This window comes from Delphinapterus leucas, chromosome 1 (assembly GCF_059928025.1).
Source record: "Delphinapterus leucas isolate spDelLeu-1000000601 "Yukka" chromosome 1, BTC_Dleu_Yukka2, whole genome shotgun sequence".
NCBI classification, from domain to species: Eukaryota; Metazoa; Chordata; class Mammalia; order Artiodactyla; family Monodontidae; genus Delphinapterus; species Delphinapterus leucas.
The window spans coordinates 170,574,593-170,593,457 of NC_143129.1; the positions used below are offsets into that span (position 1 = coordinate 170,574,593).

At 58.2% G+C, this 18,865-nt stretch overlaps 1 protein-coding gene across 1 annotated transcript; it reads right to left on the minus strand.

Moving 5' to 3' along the window:
- Window positions 1-807: 807 nt before the first annotated feature.
- SELENON (selenoprotein N) lies at window positions 808-17,004 on the minus strand. Its single transcript, XM_089898664.1, has 12 exons — window positions 16,786-17,004; window positions 16,057-16,174; window positions 12,762-12,895; window positions 9,850-10,062; window positions 9,509-9,633; window positions 8,808-8,945; window positions 7,166-7,247; window positions 6,588-6,776; window positions 6,120-6,225; window positions 4,909-5,021; window positions 4,714-4,815; window positions 808-3,240 (listed from the first exon to the last, which is right to left on the minus strand). The coding sequence occupies exons 1-12, from the start codon at window positions 16,966-16,968 to the stop codon at window positions 3,070-3,072; spliced, it is 1,674 nt and encodes a 557-aa protein (XP_089754790.1). The 5' UTR covers window positions 16,969-17,004; the 3' UTR covers window positions 808-3,069.
- Window positions 17,005-18,865: the final 1,861 nt, after the last annotated feature.

The window sequence follows — 18,865 nt, forward strand, 5'->3', positions numbered from 1 at the left end:
TGCATTTTCATTTTGCACTGGATCCTGCAAACTATGTAGCTGGTCCTAGTCAGAGACTGTGTCCACCCTGATCCCCACCATATTTCAAATGATGAAATTTGACTTTCAGGTCCAGCCCTCTTTCCAGGATGACAAATTGTTGCTTTAATCATTGCTTTCCCATCCTGGGCAATGGCAGATCTTGCAAATCCACTCTAGTTGCCTTTCCTTGGTTCTCCCCAAAGATCCCTTTTACCCAACCTGTGAATCCAACCCCCAGCAGCTGTGTTGGCTACTCACAGCTGCCCCATTCTCAGAATGGAAGCCCTAACCTGGTAAGTTACCCTACCCACTAAACCACTGACTGACTGATACAGGGTACAAGAGGCCAGTTCAACTTGGCAGTGTGGTTTGTGCTCTAGAGCCCTGCTCCTGCGATCTGGCCAAGGCTTGGCTTTGAGACTCTTATCCCTGCTCAAGGTTCTTCCTTTCCCCCTTTTGCTTCAATCCTTCTTTTACAGGTTTTTCCTGAAGTTCACACCCTCAAAGAAATTTACCTAATGCCTGTCTCAGGCCCTGCTTCTAAGATGATGGGTTTAAATCCAGAATCTTTCTCAACAGAGCACCAGATTCTAAAAATAGTAAGTTCTTCCTCTAGGTCTATCACAAATTTATTTTAGCAAATCACTCAAGCCTTCTGGTGACAAATAAGATAGTCCCCAAAGGCATTCCAGCCATGCTCCCTTGCCCATCTGCCAAGCCAATCCCGGCAGAGGAATGAGACCAAGGACAGAACTGAACATCCAGCTCAAAGGAAAGGCACTTAGAACCACCCTAATCTCCAATTTTATTATAGGACACATTGGGGACAGGGGAGGGAAGTGGCAGAGGGGTGACAAAAGAGGGCAGCTGCGGCCCTCCCCCACCATGAGCCTCAGGGCTCATGGTGGGGGGTCACGCAGAGGCATCCGGTGAGGGTGCAGAAAGCCCAAGCAAGCTTTACCTTTCACGGGGTACGGGTCGCTCATCACGCCGCCGGCCTTCCCAGACCAGAGTGAGGGGTAAAGCCTGCTAGGTGGGAGGGCTGAGCCTCTGCTGACACTGGGTGGCTCATGGGACAGGCTACTGCCACCCATGCCTGGAAGCACTGAGACAGGCTCAGTGCCCTCCCACCCTGTAAGCCGCATGGAAGCACCGCCTTCCAGAAGGGACACAAAGAACTGGGCTGAGCTTGTTGGCTCACGCCTCATTTGCTCTGGAGAACCGAGGGGAATAAGACATTCTGGTTTGAAAGGCTTTGTTTCTCACCTCAGTGAAAACAGACACGGGAGAGAGGGGACGGGGTGGGGGGTGGCATGTGTAGTGCAAGACAACACTCCAACATCAAGACACAGGCTGAATCTCAACCCTACCACTGAGTGACCTCGGGCAAGTCACTTCACTTTCCTGAGATCCAATTCCTTCATCTGCAAAATGGGAATGGTTAATATCTGCCTCACGTCTGTTGTGAGGATTAAATGAGGAAATGCATGTGACCTTAACCAAGTGCTTTAGGTAGAGAAAGCTCTTGGTAACTGGCCATTATTACGATACTTGATACAACACTGAGAACATGACAGTCTGTGAGGAAGACTCAGTGTGGAAGTTCCAGTGACAGGTGGGAGGCCTGGGAGCGCATCTGAGGAAATGTTTGCCTTCCTTCCTCTTCCAGGATCAGGAGGGAGTCCCCCTGTGGGGTGGCAGAGGGGGCATAAGCGAGGGCAGGGGTGGGCGGCGGAGGGGGCTTTAGGAAAGCCCAAGGGCCCCTCACGGGCCTGAGCAGAGGACAAGGATAGAGCAGGGGGTATACTGACCCTCTGAGGACTATTTTTAAACAGTTGGAAGAGGAGAAGGAAGAGAGGGGTGTTTCTTCCCACAGCAACTGCAAAGACATCAAGCTGGATCCACCTAGGCTTTCAGATCCAGCCATCATGGGGCAGCTGCTGGGGGGTACCACTGCCCCATCCTTTCTCCTCAGTGCCGGGGCTATCAAAAATACATATAAACTGTGAGAAAGTTCACATAAAAACACTTTTCCTGCGTGTATAACAAAGAGACTGGCCGTGGTCAGTGGCTCAGGATGTGGACCAAGGCCCTAAGAGAGGCCAAGGAGAGTCAGTGGCCACCCAGTGGTGGACAGGCTGGTCTGGGCTGCCTGATGGCTGGGACAGTGCCAGCTCTGGGGGACGCTGTGTTCTCTGACTGGGCTACCCTTCCGTGGAGCAGAGGTCTGAGCGGCAGGAGGTGTTACAGGGACGCTGGCTCCAGCAGTCCCGCTGTGGCCTGTGCTGGCGTAGGCGGTAGGGGTGCCGTGGCCCTGGGCCTCAGCGGACTCCTTGCCAAGGGCAGAAGCTTACTTCATGGTAAACCTCCCTAGAGAGCTGGCTTCCAGTAAGTCCTGAAATAGGTTGCGGGGTCCTATTGTTAGGTTGGATTTAGTGGTCTGGGGAGCAGCAGGGGTACAGTACGATTTCCGCTTCTGAAGGAGGGTCCTACCCAGAGCTTCCAGAAGGCTGTCTCCAGCTGAGACTGACTCCACTGGGGACACCAAGCACAGGAGGGCAGTCAGGGCTATGCGAGGAAGAAGGCACCAGAAAAACAGGAGTGCTTCCCTGGCAGCCTGCCCACACCCTCAGGCCAGGGCTTCTTGATGTTTCCTTTGGGAGGGGGTGAAGGTAAGGAGAGAGGAGTGGCCCTGTCTTCCTAGCACCCACTCTTCCCTACTACTCGTCCTGCAAGGGCCAGGACTATGTGCCTGAGTGAGTGAGGTCCAGGGAGATGACCCTGGGCCCTCTTCTGGGGTCCCAAGCGGCTTCCGGAGCCAGGTGGGTAGTAAAAGGCTGATGGTGGCAGCTGGAGCTCGAGGTTCATCCACCTGGTCAGCCAAGGACCCCCTGTCCCCCCTTCACTGAGGCAAAGCTCGGATGGCCGCAGACCCCACGGGCAGCCTGAGAGGTGGAAGGTGAAATGTGCGAGGGCTGCTCTGGCTCCGGGGCAGAGGGGCCTGTCCAGCTCTCCGTCCAGCGGGCTTTTCACTGCCCAGCAGGCGCACTAAGCCTGGAGGAGGGGCAGGCCGCGCCGGAGGCCCTCCTTCAGGAACTGCATGTAGGTGGCTGTGGACGGGTCTTCAAAGGTGGATGAGAAGCTGAAGACATTGTTCTCGATGTCCTCAGGCTTCACAGAGGTGATGTCCAAGAAGTAGTTGGCATTGATGTGGTGGACCTGGGAGAAGGATGGGGTGAGGAGAGCGGGGGCCCAGCCGGGCTCAGTGCCCCCGCGGCCTCAACTGTTCTCGCTGAGGCGGATGGTGGACAGCAGGGGCAACCCGTTCCCTCTCCTCTGCTCACAGGGCCCTCTGACTCCAGGGCTCCACACCTCGCCCACCAGGTGAAACCTAATGCCTTCCGGCATCACCTTTCCCTCCCCTGCCTCCGCGCCCCATGACCTCTCTCCTCTGTTCCCAGAAGCCCTGAACTCCGCACTCACTTCTGTCGAAACGCCCACACGCCTGTGTCCCCATCTGCCTCCCGTTCCAGGTAGGGGCACCTTAAGGGCAGGTGCCCGGTAAACGAACAAACAAATCGAGCGAGTGGGAGAGCACAGGCCACCCACAGCCCAGGCAGAGTCCTGTCCGCCCAGCTTCGCCACCCCTGGCTGGGCCGAGTCTACCACAATGGGCGCCTGTGGACAGGTGCGAGCTGGCCGGCTCCCCCGGGCCTTTCCTCTTCTGAACTTCAGACAGAAGGCCCTTGGCTGGCACCCTCCTCCTCGCCACCAAGCCCTCACCGGACGCCCCCATTCCAGGCCAGCCCCAGCTCTTGCTCCTGCACTGCTCCCCACCCGCTTCCATCCCTCAGTCCCACACTAACCACCCCTTGGGACTTAAAGGATAAGGGGCAGCTCTGCTCAGAAGAGCAGGTGATGCTGAGGCTCACAGGCGGGCGCCTGTTTTGAAAGTCAGCTCCATTTCTTTTTTTTTTCTTTCTTTCTTTTTTTTTTTTTTTTTGGCTGCGCTGCACGGCTTGTGGAATCTTAATTTCCCCACCAGGGACTGAACCCAGGCCCACAGCAGTGAAGGCGCCAAGTCTTAACCACTGGACCGCAGGGAATTCCCGGCAGCTGTACTTCTTAATTATGCAGCTTTTGCCAAGTCTCTGAACCTTTCTGAGCCTCAGTTTCCTTGTTTGTGAGATCAGCATTCGTGCTCATCTATCTCCCAAAGCTCCCGTGAGAACCCAACGCAACGATGTGAGTGCTGTGTAAGGGGCCCTTAGGGAGAGATAGGGTCTTGAAGCCTGGCTCAGCCTGGGGCGTCCCCAGGTCCTCTCTGCCTGTCATGAGGCCTGTCCGTCCCTCCCTCCCTTCCATCCCAGGACTGGCCGCAATGATCTGAGGTGAGCCTTCCCTTCCAGGTCACGTTCCTGTCCGCTCTGCTGCTAGACCATGCCCACTGCTGCCAGGTCCCCAAAGTGCTGTTGAGGTTCCCTTTCTGAGGGAGCGTCCCGACACCAGCACGAGGCAGGCCGAGGGGACATCAGGGGATAACTGAGGCTCGGACTGGCTAAGACACCAGCCAGGAAGTGGTAGAGCCAGACCTGGAGCCTGATGAGGTCTGTAAGCCGTGCCCCTTGTTTGCCGCTTCCTCTGCCCCATGGTGCCTGGTCCGGGGCCAGGGATGAGTGGTGGGGGACCTACCACGGTGCCATTGGGCAGGCAGATCATCATCTCCACGGGGAAGCTGTACTTCTCCAGGTGCAGGCTGGCCAGCTTCCGGTGGGATGGGTTCTCCTGGTTGTTCTATGGGGATAGTTGGGCACACTCCTGACACCTCGGCTCCCAGCACTGTCCCAGGGGCTGCCATGGGGCTCTTCCTGCCCACCTGCCACTCACCTGCAGGTCCTCCAGGTCCTTCACTAGGGACCAGGTGCTGATGAAGCTCTCGTTGAGGAGGGTGAGGATGGGCGAACTTTCCAGGACAGTTTCCCGGAGAGTCCGCCCTGAACCTGTTCCGGGAGAGGCAAGGCCAGGTGGGTGAGGCACCCTGCGTGTCTCACTGGGTTTTCTATCAGCAGTAAACCTCATCAACTGTAGAACGGTCAGTGCAGCCAGGTGAAAAAAACAGATTCAAAGCATCTACCACAGAGGAGGTGAGGAATAAATGGCAGCTGTAACTAACTTCAGTAACATACTGGCATCCTGGGCTGAGACTTGGCTGGGGGTCTACCTGGCCCAGGGGCTTCTAGACAGTGACAGCTTCTTAAATCCACTAAACTGTGTCCCAGGGCCTTTGCACAGACAATTCTTCTACCTAAAACACTTCCTCTGTCACTTGGAAAACTCCTCCTCCTCACCCTTCGAAGTCTCAGGTTATATGTCACTTTCTCTAAAGAAGCCTCCCCTGACCCCGCCACCCCCCGTTACACACTCTCGTGCCACTCGGGACCATGCCTTATGTAAATTCACCACGCTTGTACTTGTTCATTCACCGTCTGCCTTCTGCACACACTGTGTGCTCCCTGAGGACTGGGGCTGATTCTGACTTCCTCAGTGCAAGGTGCCCAACACCTAGCCTATGGCTCGGCACGGGAGGTGCCCAGGATGTTTGTCGATTGGCTGCATGTGGGCAGGGCCATTGTTTGCTCATCTTTGTACCCAATGTCAGGCACCCAAAGAACTTTGCACCAGCGGGTCTTTGCTGAATTTTCTGAATAAGCGAATGCAGCCCAGGCTCTGGCACTAGCTTCTCTCACTCGTGTGCAACACTGCACAGAGTACAGGCACTTTCACGTCTGTTTTCACAACTCTGGGAGGTAAGTACGTTACCCTCTTACTGCTGAGAAAACTGAGGCTCAGGGAAGGAGTCACTTGGCCAAGGTCTCCAGGCTGAAAATGGCTGAGCTGGGCTCTTTCTATTGTGTCCAGCAGCTTCCTCTGGGCTTAGCACAGAAGCCTGCGAGCCCTCACCCCACACCCCGCCCCATGCCGTCCCTGAGTCCCTCATACTGCGACAGGAGAGTGCCATTGGTCTCAGGGCCTCCTGCACCCACGAGGTATGCAGTCTGCCCCCCTTTCTCCCCTCAGACTGGAAGGGTCCCCCTCACCTCAGCAGGACTGGTCGTCCAGGGCCCCCCACAGCAGGACTGAGTGCACCAGCTTGTGCTCGGCCTTGGCTCGCTCAAAGGCCCTGGTGAACGGCAGGTAGGTGACCTGGGGCCAAGTCGAGACAGAGAGAAGCTATTGTGTGCCGCCAGGGTCCCATTCAGGGGCTGAGTGTGTGATGTGCATGTAGTGTGTGTCTGTAGTGTATATACGTGTGTGTGTACATATGCATGTATGTTTGCAGTGTGTGTTTGTCTGTGTGTCTGTGTGAAGGGGTGATGCTGAGCCAGGGGATGCCTCCTCCAAGTTCTAATGGGCAAAGGGGAGGCTCCCCGGCCCAGGCTGGGCCCCACAGCCTCAGCAGCAAGCCCTGCACGGCATCCCACGCCCAGTGCCCACCTGCTGCTCCCACAGCTCCGGACCCAGCCCCAGGGATCCCAACCCCGCCCCTCACCCCCGTCTGGCCTCACCTTCTTGAAGGGGTACATGGCCACCTCCAGGCGCCGGGCGGCCTCCTCCCAGCTCAGCTCCTGCTGCCACGTGATCTCCTCAAACACAAACTGGAGGGGCTCCCCTGAGGGCAGGCGGCTGTCGATCATGTTGCCATCCTCGTCCAGGATCACAGAGGGCACTGAGGGGCCCGTGGCCTCCAGCTCCATCTAGGCCAGAGGTCAGTGAGGGATGATGTCACTGAGGGACGTCTCAGCGAGGGGCCTGAGTCCTCCAGGGGCCCCGAGAGACCCTCAAAGATACGCCACTCATTGCAGAGGTGGGGAGACAGGCCCAGGGAAGGGAAGGGCCTGGTCAAGGCTGTGCAGTGAGTCCAGGACAGAGCCAGTGTCCAGCCAGCGTGAAGCCATCTGAGGACCCATGGCAGATGCTGGCTAGGAAGAACAGGTGGCTTCCTAGGATCCTGCTTTGGGGACAGTGGCTTCAGCCTGCAGGAGCTCTGTCCTTCACTGCCCCAAGGCTCCTAGCCAGCTGGGCCTCCCTGCAGCCAGGCTGAGCCCCACCTTCCTACCTGGGTAGGGACCACCTGTGCACTCACCTGGGGTATGTAGCCGATGTCCACCTCCATGTTGCTGCTCTCGCTGGCCCCATACAGCCACTCCATGTCCACATTCAGAGACCTGGGGACAGGTGAGAGGGTGGCCAGGGCAGAACACCACCGTCATCAAGGCCCATTAACCAGATGTCGGACTTTATCTCACTGAAAGCATGCAGCTGACCCTATTTTATAGGTGAGGATGCTGAGACTTGGCAGGGTGAACCCAAGGTCCCAGAGCCACTAGAGTTCTGACGGCAGAGCCTGGGCCCTTTCCTCTCCCCAGGCCGCCTCTTTGGAAGGCACTGTGACCATACCACCCTCCACTGGCCCAGCCCTTTACAGTTCATGAAGGGCTTCCATACCCATGGCTCATGCACTGTCCACGATCCCCGACTCTTTGAGGCAGCACTCATCAGTGCCTCCCCCAGCGGGAAGTCTGGCCTGAGCATGTGCAACCTGCAGACCAGCCACATGGGGGCACCCCAGGACAGACAACCAACCACCTTGGGCGGGTGAAGCAGTCAGGGTGAGCTGGGTGCCCTCAGAGCCGGTCAGCAGTCTCGTGGTCTAGGCCTGAGACACAGGCCCAGGAGCAGTTGCCCCCTCCTTCTGTTTCATTCAGTCCAGGACCCCACCTCCAACCCTGGGCTGAGCCCCTGCAGCACAGGGGCTTGCCCGATGAGCGAGGAAGGAGGAGGAGAGCTCGTCCTTCCTCCTCATTTTCCCCGTGGCCTGGGATGCTCCCTCCCTTGGGGGACTGAGAAGAAACCGCTCCTGGTCCTGGGGGTAACTTTCTCTTCCCAGGCTGTCCCAATGACCCCCTCACTCCTGGCCAGGAGCCAGCCTCCCATCTAGCAGATGAGGAAACTGAGGCCCGGAGGGGTCCAGGGCCTTGCCCACAGCCACGGGTGCCACGGCTGAGACTTCGCTCTGGGCCCCTCATCTCTCAGCCCAGGTCTTGTCCCTGCACAGAGTCACTCAGGTTCACTAAGCGGCTGCGTGCTATCAGGGAGGAATCTGGAAAGACTCTCTGCGTCCCCTGCTTCCCTGCCAAGAGGCCGCCCCTGAGCGGTCAGGCAGGCAAGCAGGCAGGTGACTGGCATTGAGCCCTCCCAGGAGCCGCCCCCTGGACCCCCAGGGTCTGTGGTAGCAACTGCAGGCGTGGAGGGCCTGCTTCTTAGGCCTTTGTATGTGCCCTTCACTCTGCCTGGCTAAACTCTCCTCAGGCCCCAGGTCGCTGCACAGACGTCCCTTCCTTTGGGAGGCCTTCCTGGACCCTGACCAGCCGGGTCCCTCCCCACCTGCTGGCCTTCGCCTAGGGTGGTGTGAGCAGGCTGTGGTTACGGGTCTGTTGGAGGTCTGTCAGCAGTATGGGGCGGGTGGGGGGGGCAGTTCCATCTTCAGGGAGGGGCTGTTGGCCGCTGCGTTGAGCCCAGAGAGCACCTGGGACGTGCCTATCAGACGATGGAATGACCCCCTTCAGCCAGGTATCTCAAGCTACCTCCTCCTGGGTCAGCTCTAGGCCCCTCCCAAGAGAAGTAGCTCTGGGGAGAGACTGCGGGGGCCTCTGGGCCCCTGCATCTGAGCTCCTGGAGCTGGTGGGGGGCAAACGGGAGCAGGGTGCCGGGGCCAAGGCTCTCACCTGTGGTTGGGCACGAAGAGCCGGAAGTCACGGACGTGGGTGGCGTCTTTGGAGAGGATGATGTGGCCCGTGAACTGGCCGGGTGAGAACCAGAAGGGGAAGTCGGGCGGCTCGCTGAGCTGGAACTCCGCGTGGATGCTGGAGGGAAAGGGCCCGGCTGGGAGCAGGTTCCCTGCTGAGCAGAGCCTGCCCACCTGCCCTCTCACTTCTGCCCCAAAGCCTGGAACCCTTGGCCAGACTCTGTGCGGGGCAAAGGGCTGGGCGGGGGAGGAAGAAGTGTGTGGGGCAGGCAGAAGGGACGCCCTCCAAGTGCTGCCCATCCTTCAGGGCCCAGTTCACGTGCTGCCTTCCCTGGAAGCCTTGCCCAAGTCTCCTCTGAGCCCTCCAGGGTGTGTGTGACCTGGTGTCACAGCTCTTACGCACCCCCTTCTGTGTGGATGACAATCATGGCCAACAACCCCATGCTAAGCACATTCAACACCTTTTCTCTTCCTCCTGGAGGAAGTCACCACCGCCCTGATGCACAATGAGGAAAGTGAGGCTCAGAGAGCCAAGGCTGCTTGCCTGGGACCACAGGGTGGTAAGTGGTGGAGCTGGGGGCTTTGAGTCAGGCCCTGCCTCCTGGTGCTCAACCCATCTGTGCTTCCCTGGAGTCCCAGGCCCAGGTGGGAGGCAAGGATGGGGCTGTCAGGACCCCTCACCGGAACATCACGGTGTAGTAGAAGTCGCTGGTGGCGGTCAGGCAGGCGACGGCCCCCTGAGGGGCAAAGCGGGTCTTCACGAAGGGCCGAGGGTGGAACATGCTCAGGAGCCGGTGGATGATGACCTGGGGGGAGGGCAGTGGGACCTGGGCTGGCTTGCTGGGCCCAGCTCCCCTGGGTGAGGGTCAGCTCTGGACCTGGGGCCCAGGTGGGGGCGGGGCCAGAGGCACGCCAGAGAGCAGGTGGGGTAGGCGTGGCCCCGGGGGTCCAGTTGCCGATGGGGAGGGGCCGTGCTGGGGCTGGGGGACAGGGCCCCGGGGCTTGCCACGGGCTACCCTCACCTCCTTGCCCTTGGGGGGTGGTGGGTAGAAGCGGTTGTTGGACAGATAGCCGGTGAAGACGTTCAGCTCACTGGGGATGATCCACCAGGGCTCGCCTAGCTCCGCGTGGCCCCGAGGGGGAAGAAAGGGCCGGAAGTGGCGGGCGGCAAACACCGCGCTTGGCGAGGCTGCGGTCGTCCAGTTGCGGAGGCCGGACAGGGCCAGGCGGGAGACCTGGGGCAGAGGAAAGTCGAAGCCCTGGGGCACTGAGAACATCCCAGGCGTGTGCGGAGGTCTCCTCGAGCCCTGAGCCAACCCACAAGCCCAGGAAGCAGAGGGACCCGGGACGCTCCTGCCTGCTCACGGCCACGAGCCTGGCACTCTCCTGCCAGAGCTGAGGCTCATCTCACCTTCCCCGGCCCCTTGCCCAGAGAAGCGGTGCCCCTGTGGCCCCTCAGGTCCAGCCCAGGCCGGAACAGCTCGCTCGAGGGCAGGGGAGCAGAGGCAGCTGGAGGGGCCCCCCAGGACTGGAACAGGGGGCTCTGTGAGGGGGCTTCTCACGGCCTCTTCCCTCCCTCTCCAAGCCCAGGTCCCGGGCCTCACACAGTCCTGCCTGCCTCTTGTACATAAGCCAGCAGACCAACCCTGGGTGCCTCGCCCTGCCCTGGGCTCCCTCTCCCCATGCACTGGCCTTGCTTTCTGCTCTCTAATCCCCCCGCCAAGTCTCCTCCCTGCAGCTAACGTCCCGCTGACGAGTCAGGGTTTAGGTTTGGAGTTAAGTCTGTGGAGGGAGGTGGCAGCCACCTTTGGGTGACCCCTCTAGGGCCAAGATCAGGATGAGACCACGGAGAAGGGGAAGGAAGGGCACCCCCAGGGCGCACCCTGCTTCAATTATAGCCTGGGCCACGCTGGCTGGGCACCCCTGGCAAAAGGCCTTCCCTGAGCCATTTCTTCATCAGCAATCCACCCCACTGCTGTCTGATGGGCTGAAGGGCGGGAGAGAATGAGGGTCAGACGCTCTGCAGGCCTCTCTGCACATCTGCCTGGAGCAGAGGCGGAACCTTGGAGCATGCAGGTCCCCTGGTCAAAGCTGCACCTTCAGTAGCTCCTCCCTGCCTTTCTGGGCCACCATCAGTGGCCACCAGGACAGTGAGTGCCTGGCCCCCCTCAGGGTGCTCAGCCACCAGGGAGCTGCCCCACCTTTGACCTCCCTGGTGATGGGACCCGGGTTCAGTGGGAAGCTGAGGTGGGAGGAGAGGGGTTTCACAGGCAAGTTCTCAAAGCGGGGCTGGCTTGCAGGGCCAGGCAGAGCCTGTCCGCCTGCTGCGTCCTGTTCACAGGCTGGCGAGCTCCTAGTGGAGCGGCCCACAAAAGGGGGCTGAGCTAGGGACGCAGGGCTGGGGTGCTGCTCCGGACCCATCTCCCCTGTACGTGCAGGTGGGCCCCCTGCACCTGCCGCACCCTGTTCTCTCTGCCCTGTAGGAGGGACTCATCTGCGCAGACATCACTTCAGCCCATCAATGCCAGGCCTTTCTCCACCCAGATCTTACTGGACTCTCCCCCTGGACATCTCTCAGGGAACTCAACTTCAACAGTCCAAACTGACCTCATACCCTCCCTACCAGACTTCCAACCCCCATCGGGCAATGGGCCCCATGCACCTGGCCACCAGCCAGAAGCCCGAGTCACCTCAACTCCCCCTCCCTCCCTTTCCATTAGTAGCCACACCCTGCCTTTCTTCCTTTCCCAGCATCCCCCGGGCTGCCTTTCCTCTCCATCACCATGGCCTCCCCCCACCTGTCTCCCCCTGCCTCCTGGGAACTGGTCTGCTTGCCCTCCCTTTTCTCCCCAGAGCCCAGGTCTGATGAGAGAATTCTCCTCCTTCAAAATCTGCTACGTGGTATTTTGCTGCTGCAGAACGAAGGCCAACGTCAGGCAGCTGAGGCCCTTTGCCATCTGGCAACTTCCTTCCAGTCCCACTGACCAGGATGCCCCCGCACGTGCCTGTGCCCTGGGTCCAGCCACCCCTTCTCTCTGCCCTCAGTGGCCCGCCTGGCATCTCCTGCTGAAATGACAGTTCAGCCGAGCTGTAAAAGCTGAGTGGCTGTGGGTGAGGCAAAGAGGAAAGGTTGTTCCTGGCTGAGGGACCAGCATATGAGAAGGCTCTCAGCTGGAAGAAAGCCCGGACATCCGGAGTAGTGGAAAGCTGAGAGGAGAGCGCAGGGGAGACAGCGGGAAAGGTGGGCAGGGCCTGGGAGGGATTGAGACCTTGTCCACAGGGCCTCGGGTCCTAACCACAGGGCTGGTTAGGATGGCACTTGTCAGGGTCAACCCCACCCTACAGCCGTTGCCAGGGGTTGAACCTCGGGTCCGGGTTCATCGGAGCTCAATGGAGCACCTGTCAGGCTCCAGGCACTGTGCTAGGGGCCTGGGGAGGCACAAATGTGTGAGTCACCGGCCTCGCCCTGAGGAAACTCACAGCCTGGGGGGAAAGACTGACTTGCAGCAAGCAATGATTACGAGGCAGGCGACCACATCAGCACGTCTCTAGTGCACTCGCTGTTTCCTCCAGCCGGATCCTTTTCCCACCCCTGCTGACAATGGGCTGATGCCTCGTCCCCTGCAGTCACTGTCAAATGTCATTCCCTCCAGGAAGCCATCTAGATCCCCACTCTGGGTCAGAGGCTCATGCTTATCCCTCCTACCTCCCCTACCAGACTGTGTGCCTCGACAGCAGGGACAGCATTGCACCCACTTCTGGACCCCCAGGGCCTGGCGCACTGGGTGCACAGAGGGTGCTGATAAAAGATGGGAGGAAAGACAGAAAGAAGGAAAGATGAGCAGAGCACAGACCCATTCTCAGGAGGTGAGTGCACACAGATGGTCCCTCTGTCTCTGGTCCCGCCTGTGGGGGACCCCCTGCCCCAACTTACCCCTAGGAACCCATCTTTGCTCTTGGTCATGGACTCTGGTAGCAGAGGCTGGAAACGGGCTTCTATGGTGAGTGTCTCCTCGCTGGGGTCAGGGGGCAGATCCTCTTCCTCATAGCTGGCCGAAGGAGTTGACCCTGTGAGATACAGGTCGCTGGAGAGGGGTCCTGCCTTAGATGGCAGGGCCTCACTTCTCTCAGGGTGTCCACACTGGCCAGTGATTAAGGGAGCTGGGCCTGGCAGGGATGGGGGTGGGGGTGAGGCTGTAACAGGTAACAATCAACAAAGTAACAATATAGATCACATCGTTTATCAAACATACACAAATTGTATATGTATGATATATAATGTGTACATATGTATACCACATGGTATATCACACATACACATTTTCTCCAATGTATATCACATTTTAGTTTCACAGTAACCCTGTGAAGGCAGTATTATCAATTCCATTTTACAAATGAGAAACTGGGGGCTCAGAGAGGTGAAGTCACTTCCCCCAAGGACACACAGCTAGGTAGTGTGTGAATCAGGATTCAAATCCAGGCCTGTTTTACTCTAAACCTACGATCAACCACAACCTTCTTGCGGGGGCATTAAGATCTCAAAAGTTTCCTCAAAGGCTTAGGAACCAGACGACCTGGCTTCAAATCCTAGCCCCACTCTTCACCAGCTTGTGTGATGGTTGGCCCAGTGGCTTGTTATGAGGATTAAATGAGATAATCCAGGCCTGGTACAGAGTAAACCCGTAATAAATGTCAGCTGTATTGCTATTACTGGTGGTTTCATGGTTGGGGATCCACAGGGCTAGGGCTCAAACCTAATTCTGACTCTAATGCGTGCTCTTTCCACCAGGCCAGGCTGGCTGCAGAAAGGCCATTCTCACTGTCCCCCTTCCCTCAGCCCAGCTCGGGGGTGAGGTTGGCTCCATTTCCTGGACAATTTGGGGCAAATCACTCATCCTCTCCGGTTTTCCCACATTAGAGATGGAGCCCATGCTACCGTGCCTGTCCCGTCATGAGGGTCTCATGGAGAGCAAAGTCTGCTCAGAGAGGTCAGGGGACGTGGAATCAGGTCATCTTTGGTGTCACAGAAAGAGCACTGGTCCAGAAGTGAGGACACCTGCTTCTCCCTGTTTCCTGAGTGGCCCATTTCCCCACCAGTACGAGGGGCTGGACTGGCAGTGGCTGAACTTGATTCGTCAGATCTCTTCCTGCTCAGAGACCTGCCAAGTCTGTAGTCTTTCAAGGGTGGAGGGAGTCACGATGAAGGCTTTAAGGGAGGCATGATGCCTACTGCAGAAGGGGTGCCTAACAGCAGGGCGGGGTCCCACGACACAGACAGTGGAATGAAGCACGGGTGGGTCCTGTTACAACTGCTCTCTTGCTGGTAGAGACCACGCCTGGCATTTGTTGACAGGCTGGACTGACAGACTGAATGGGTGCATCAAAATGGCTGCATTCTTAACCAGGAAGCATCAGAATCACCAGGATGCCTTTTTAAACTACCGATGCCCAGAACCCCCCTCAGACGTACTGAGTCAGAGTCTTCAGGGGCTAGAATCTGGAAAATGTGCTCCCGATGAAGGCTCCCCAGTGGCTCCTGATGCAAAGCCCTGTTCTAAAGAATCATGGCTACTTCTGCATTTGTAAGTCAAGGCAACAAAATTTCAGAACAGCAATCTGGAAACCTCCGGGGAAGGGAACGACGGGAATGTGCAGCGTTATACCGGCTGGCTTGCTCATCCAATTACGTAACTGTTATCACAAGTAATTACGAATGACGCCCAGCATTTTATGGCTCTTTGGTTTTTTAATAAAAAGGTTTATTTCCCGACTTACAAGTAAAATGTGCTCACTACTGACAACTTGTAAAACTTTTAAGGTATAAAGCAGAAAGTTAAACGCACGTAACTGTACCAACTAGAGAGGACTCTTTGCCTCTACTTCCTGCTTAGATCTGGTGTTTCTCTGGTTTTGTTTTTGTTTTTTGTTCTCCCAGTAACTTGGTCCCGTTTTGCACTCACAGTGGCCTAGGAGGTAACTGAGGGAGAGACTCTTTTCCCCCGGATGGAGAAAAAGATTTGTGTGAAAAAATTAAAAGCACCCGCAAGCCCAGCAAGCTTGGCCAACATGTCATCGTGAGGGAACTCTTGCTCTCTGGCCATAAAAAAGGACAAGGAGGTGGCTGTGTGGCTGCTCGGAGAAGTGTGTGCAAAATAAGAAGTCAAAGCAAATCCACACAGGGCTGAGCTGTGTATCTGCCCATCTGCTTTCATGACAGTACTGACTGCCCCTGGGAGGCACTGACATATCCGCTCCAGCAAATTAGCATTTTTCATCTGACCCTCCTCCTCCGGCAGTGACCAAAGCCAGCGGGTCAGCACGTGGCTGATCTACCTGACCCATCCTGAGACACAGAAAGCCCATCACGGTCCTTTGGCGCTTACCTGCCTGAGAGCAGCCGGTGTCTCTTTCTAGTCTTTCCCATCTATTGACCTACTTACACCAGGCAATTTGGGTAACAAGTAGATGCCCAAGTTCATAAGTTCAAGAAACATCCCAAGATATGGACACAGAGGTTAGGGTGGTGATGGAGCAGTGAGAGAGGCATTTTATAATTCATTAGAATGCTTCGGCCCCTCATCTTTACAATAAAAATCACTGATTACAACCAGGCAAAAATGGGTAACAAGGTGGGATAGGAATCTGACAGCTCCCGAGCAGAGTTTAATATTTAGCAGTAATGGTAATAGCTCCTGTCTATTGACTATCTACTGTATGGTGGGCACTTTGCAGACATTCTTCTCTAAGCTTCAAATGAGCCGGTGCAGGACCTGAAGACAGAAGGCCCCTAATCCTGGCTCTGCACCTTTCCAGCCTGCGCAAGCTGGAGACCCTTCCTGCGCCTCCGTCTCCTAAACTATGCACATGAGGATCAGGACAGTGTCCATCTCACAGGCACTGTGAAGATTAAAGAGATGACTCACAGGAGGCGCTTAAAGCCATGTCTGGTCCTGAGAAGGTGGTCAGGGAATGTTAACTAGTTTTAGTCACACGTGAGGAGAACAGGCTTGGGTGTGCGAGTATGTGTGGGTGCCCATGTTGAAGCAGCTTGCCCAAACCACCAGCTGGGAAGTGTCAGAGCTGGGAGGACCCCAGGGCTGCCACGATGCACCGTCCTCCCCCTACTCCAGGCAGCCCTTCTGTTCAGAGCAGACACAGAAGACACAGACCAAGAAGTCGAGGGCGGTGCCCCGGCTCCCTCCTGCCTAGTCCCCAGCCTCTCCCGGTACCTGTCAGCTTCTCAGCAATGGGCTTGAACTCCTCGGGGCTGAGGTACATGTCCCCGTCAGTGTCCAGAGAGGAAAAGAGGAAGAGGCCTTCTGTCCCCAGGGCTTTCAGCGCCGAGTCCTGCTCGGGAGGAGGTGGCTGGGCTGAGCAGTTGTACACCCAACTGGCATCCCAAACGGGCGGAGGGAGCTGCTCCCGCCACATCTTCCTGGGTTCTCTCAGCCCATCTCCCAGCCCATCTGTCCAAACGTCACCTCTGCACGCCCCAGAGCCCCAGTCCCCCTTCCCATCCCTCCTGGTCCCTGCTTCACTCTGAGCCTTCATCCACTGTCCACTCTCTAAGTGCCCCCTCTCTGTCTGGGCCCATCCTGCCCATCTCGTGTCACCCTCTTGGTCCACCCTCACCCTCTTGGTCCACCCATTGTCCTCTCCGGTCTCCCCTCCCCACCGTCCCAGCACTGCCGGCCCGGCCAGATGCTCGGGTCCCACCTTTGCTCTACGCTTTGTCTGCACTGTCCCCCTGCAGCCTGTCCCAGCTCCTGCCTCACACTGGACCAGTCCTCTCACCTCCCCCATCAGTCCTTCCAAGTCTGCCCGAGCGCTGAAGCCCCGTTTTCCTATCCCTTCCCTGCCGCCCTCCCGGCCCTCCGGCCCCCACCAGCCCCCCGCCCCTCGGAGCCCGGTCCCTCTGAGAGCCCCACCGCCGCCGCGCCCTCCCCGCCGGCTCGGACCTGCCGCGCGGCCGCCTGGGCCTCGGCATGGCGAGCGAAGGCCCGGGCGGCGGCGGCAGCGGCGGCGGCGGCGAGGAGCGCTCCGAGCAGCGCCAGGGCGCGGGTGCGGCGCGGCGGAGCCGCGGGCTGCGCGGTGGGGCCGGGGCTGGACGGCTCGCACTCGCCCGGCCGGGCCCGGCCCATGGCGGCGGCTCGCGGCGGCTCCGGACGGGTGGCCGGGGACGCTGACCCGCGGCGGCGCGGGCGCGGGCGGGGCCGGGGGCGGGCCTGGGCGCCGGGGCGGGGCGGGCTGGGGCGCGGGGTCCGGCGCACAGCGGGTTCAGTGGGGGCACGAGTCCGTAAGGGGGCGCCGGGACCCCTGCTCCACAGGCCCCTTCCTGCCAGTCGGTGCCTCCTTCTTGTACTTGGTCTCCGAAAACGAAACCGGGCCTCCGCGTCTCATCTTGCCTGGCGGAGCCGGGAGTACTTCCAGGCGGAGGACTGGGAGAAGGAGGGGCTGGGCCGGGGTGGGGAGGACACGCACAGCCGAAGCTTTCCCTGGGAAGGGGCTCAGGGGCCGCCAGACCTGTGTCCACCTTTCTTGACAGATGTGAGGGAGGCCAGAGAAGGGCACTGCCGTCCTCCAGCGGCCGCCGGGCACCCCACTCTCCATCCTTATCCCACCTGCTTGCTAAAAGGTCTTCAGTCATCTAGAAACAGAAAAGCTCCGAAGTTCAACCCTCCCTATTCCCTTCATGGTCCGGCTGGAAGGCCACCACTGCCAGTTCATCAGGGATGGGAACTACCTGATTAAGGCCAACACAGGTGGTGCAGCCCTGAACCCTCACCCGCGGGGCCAAAGTTTCCTCGCCTATAAGGAGGATTCAAAGAGGCCCTTCTGTGGGTTGTGGGGAAGACGAAATACCCGGGTTGGCAGGGGTGGTGGTTCCCAGGCGCAAGGCAAGACCGGCTGTGAGTTACCCGCTCTCCCCTGCTGGACCTGCCCTGGCCACAGGAGTGGTTTTTCCGGAGAACAACACTTGGAGGAGGGCCTTGGGAATAGAGGCGAGTGGAGTCTGAGGAAGTTCTTTCAAGTCCCCAGAAACCTTGGTTCCACTGGGCCTCTCTTCCGTTATATCAAGGCCCCAGGAGGCCGGGGATGGCTTTGCGTGCATTTCCCACCAGAGGGCAGCAGCTGCCAAAGCCTCTAGACAAGAACCCCGAGCCCAGGGGAGCAGCGGTGCTGCACGTGCACCTCCCAGGTCTGGGATGTCAGGGGGGATTTAAAAGGTACTGAGCACCCACTCTGTGCTGGCCTTGGCGCTGGGAGATTCATGCCGTCTCATTTTGTCCTCAAGCCACACAGTGACGTGAGGTTTGTTTGTCTCATTTTAAAATTGAGGAGCCTGGGAATTCTCTGGCGATCCAGAGGTTAGGACTCTGCGTTTTCACTGCCGGGGCCCAGGTTCGATCCCTGATCGGGAAACTAAGATCCCGCAAGCTGTGAGGCAAGGACATCATCATTATCATCATAAAATAAAATTGAGGAGCCTTAGCCCTGGCGCTCAGGTCTATCTGAGTCCAAATCTCTTGCCATGCTGCCTCCCAGGGGATGGTCCAAACGACTGAGTGCGGGGAGGGGCTGGTGTCTACCACCACTTCTGTCCTTCATGGGTAACCAGCCATGATAGCGCCATGTGGGCAGGGCCCTACCTTTCCAGTGACCATGCGTGACCCAGCACATCATGGGCACTCCCATGTCTTTTGGGTGATTTGCCTCCCAGGGACCAAGAGTTGGGGGGGGTGCCCAGCTCTGGCTCCATATCCTCGAAGGGACCCATTGAGGGCCTGACATCTAGTGTTGGCTTCCGAAGGCGTCCAACGGTGCCACTTCCGACTCATTACCGCTAATGTTTGGGGACACCTTGCATACGACAGATGCTATTAGAAAACCAAATTCCATTCTATCAGGAAGCAAAGCTAACAGAGCACAGAGCAGGTTAGGTGGGAAGATTGATGAGCCAAGGCCCCTGGAAAATAAATGAGGGAAGTTTTCTTTGCCAGGTTACTTTTACTTGTTACACTTGCTTTTTGTTAAAGA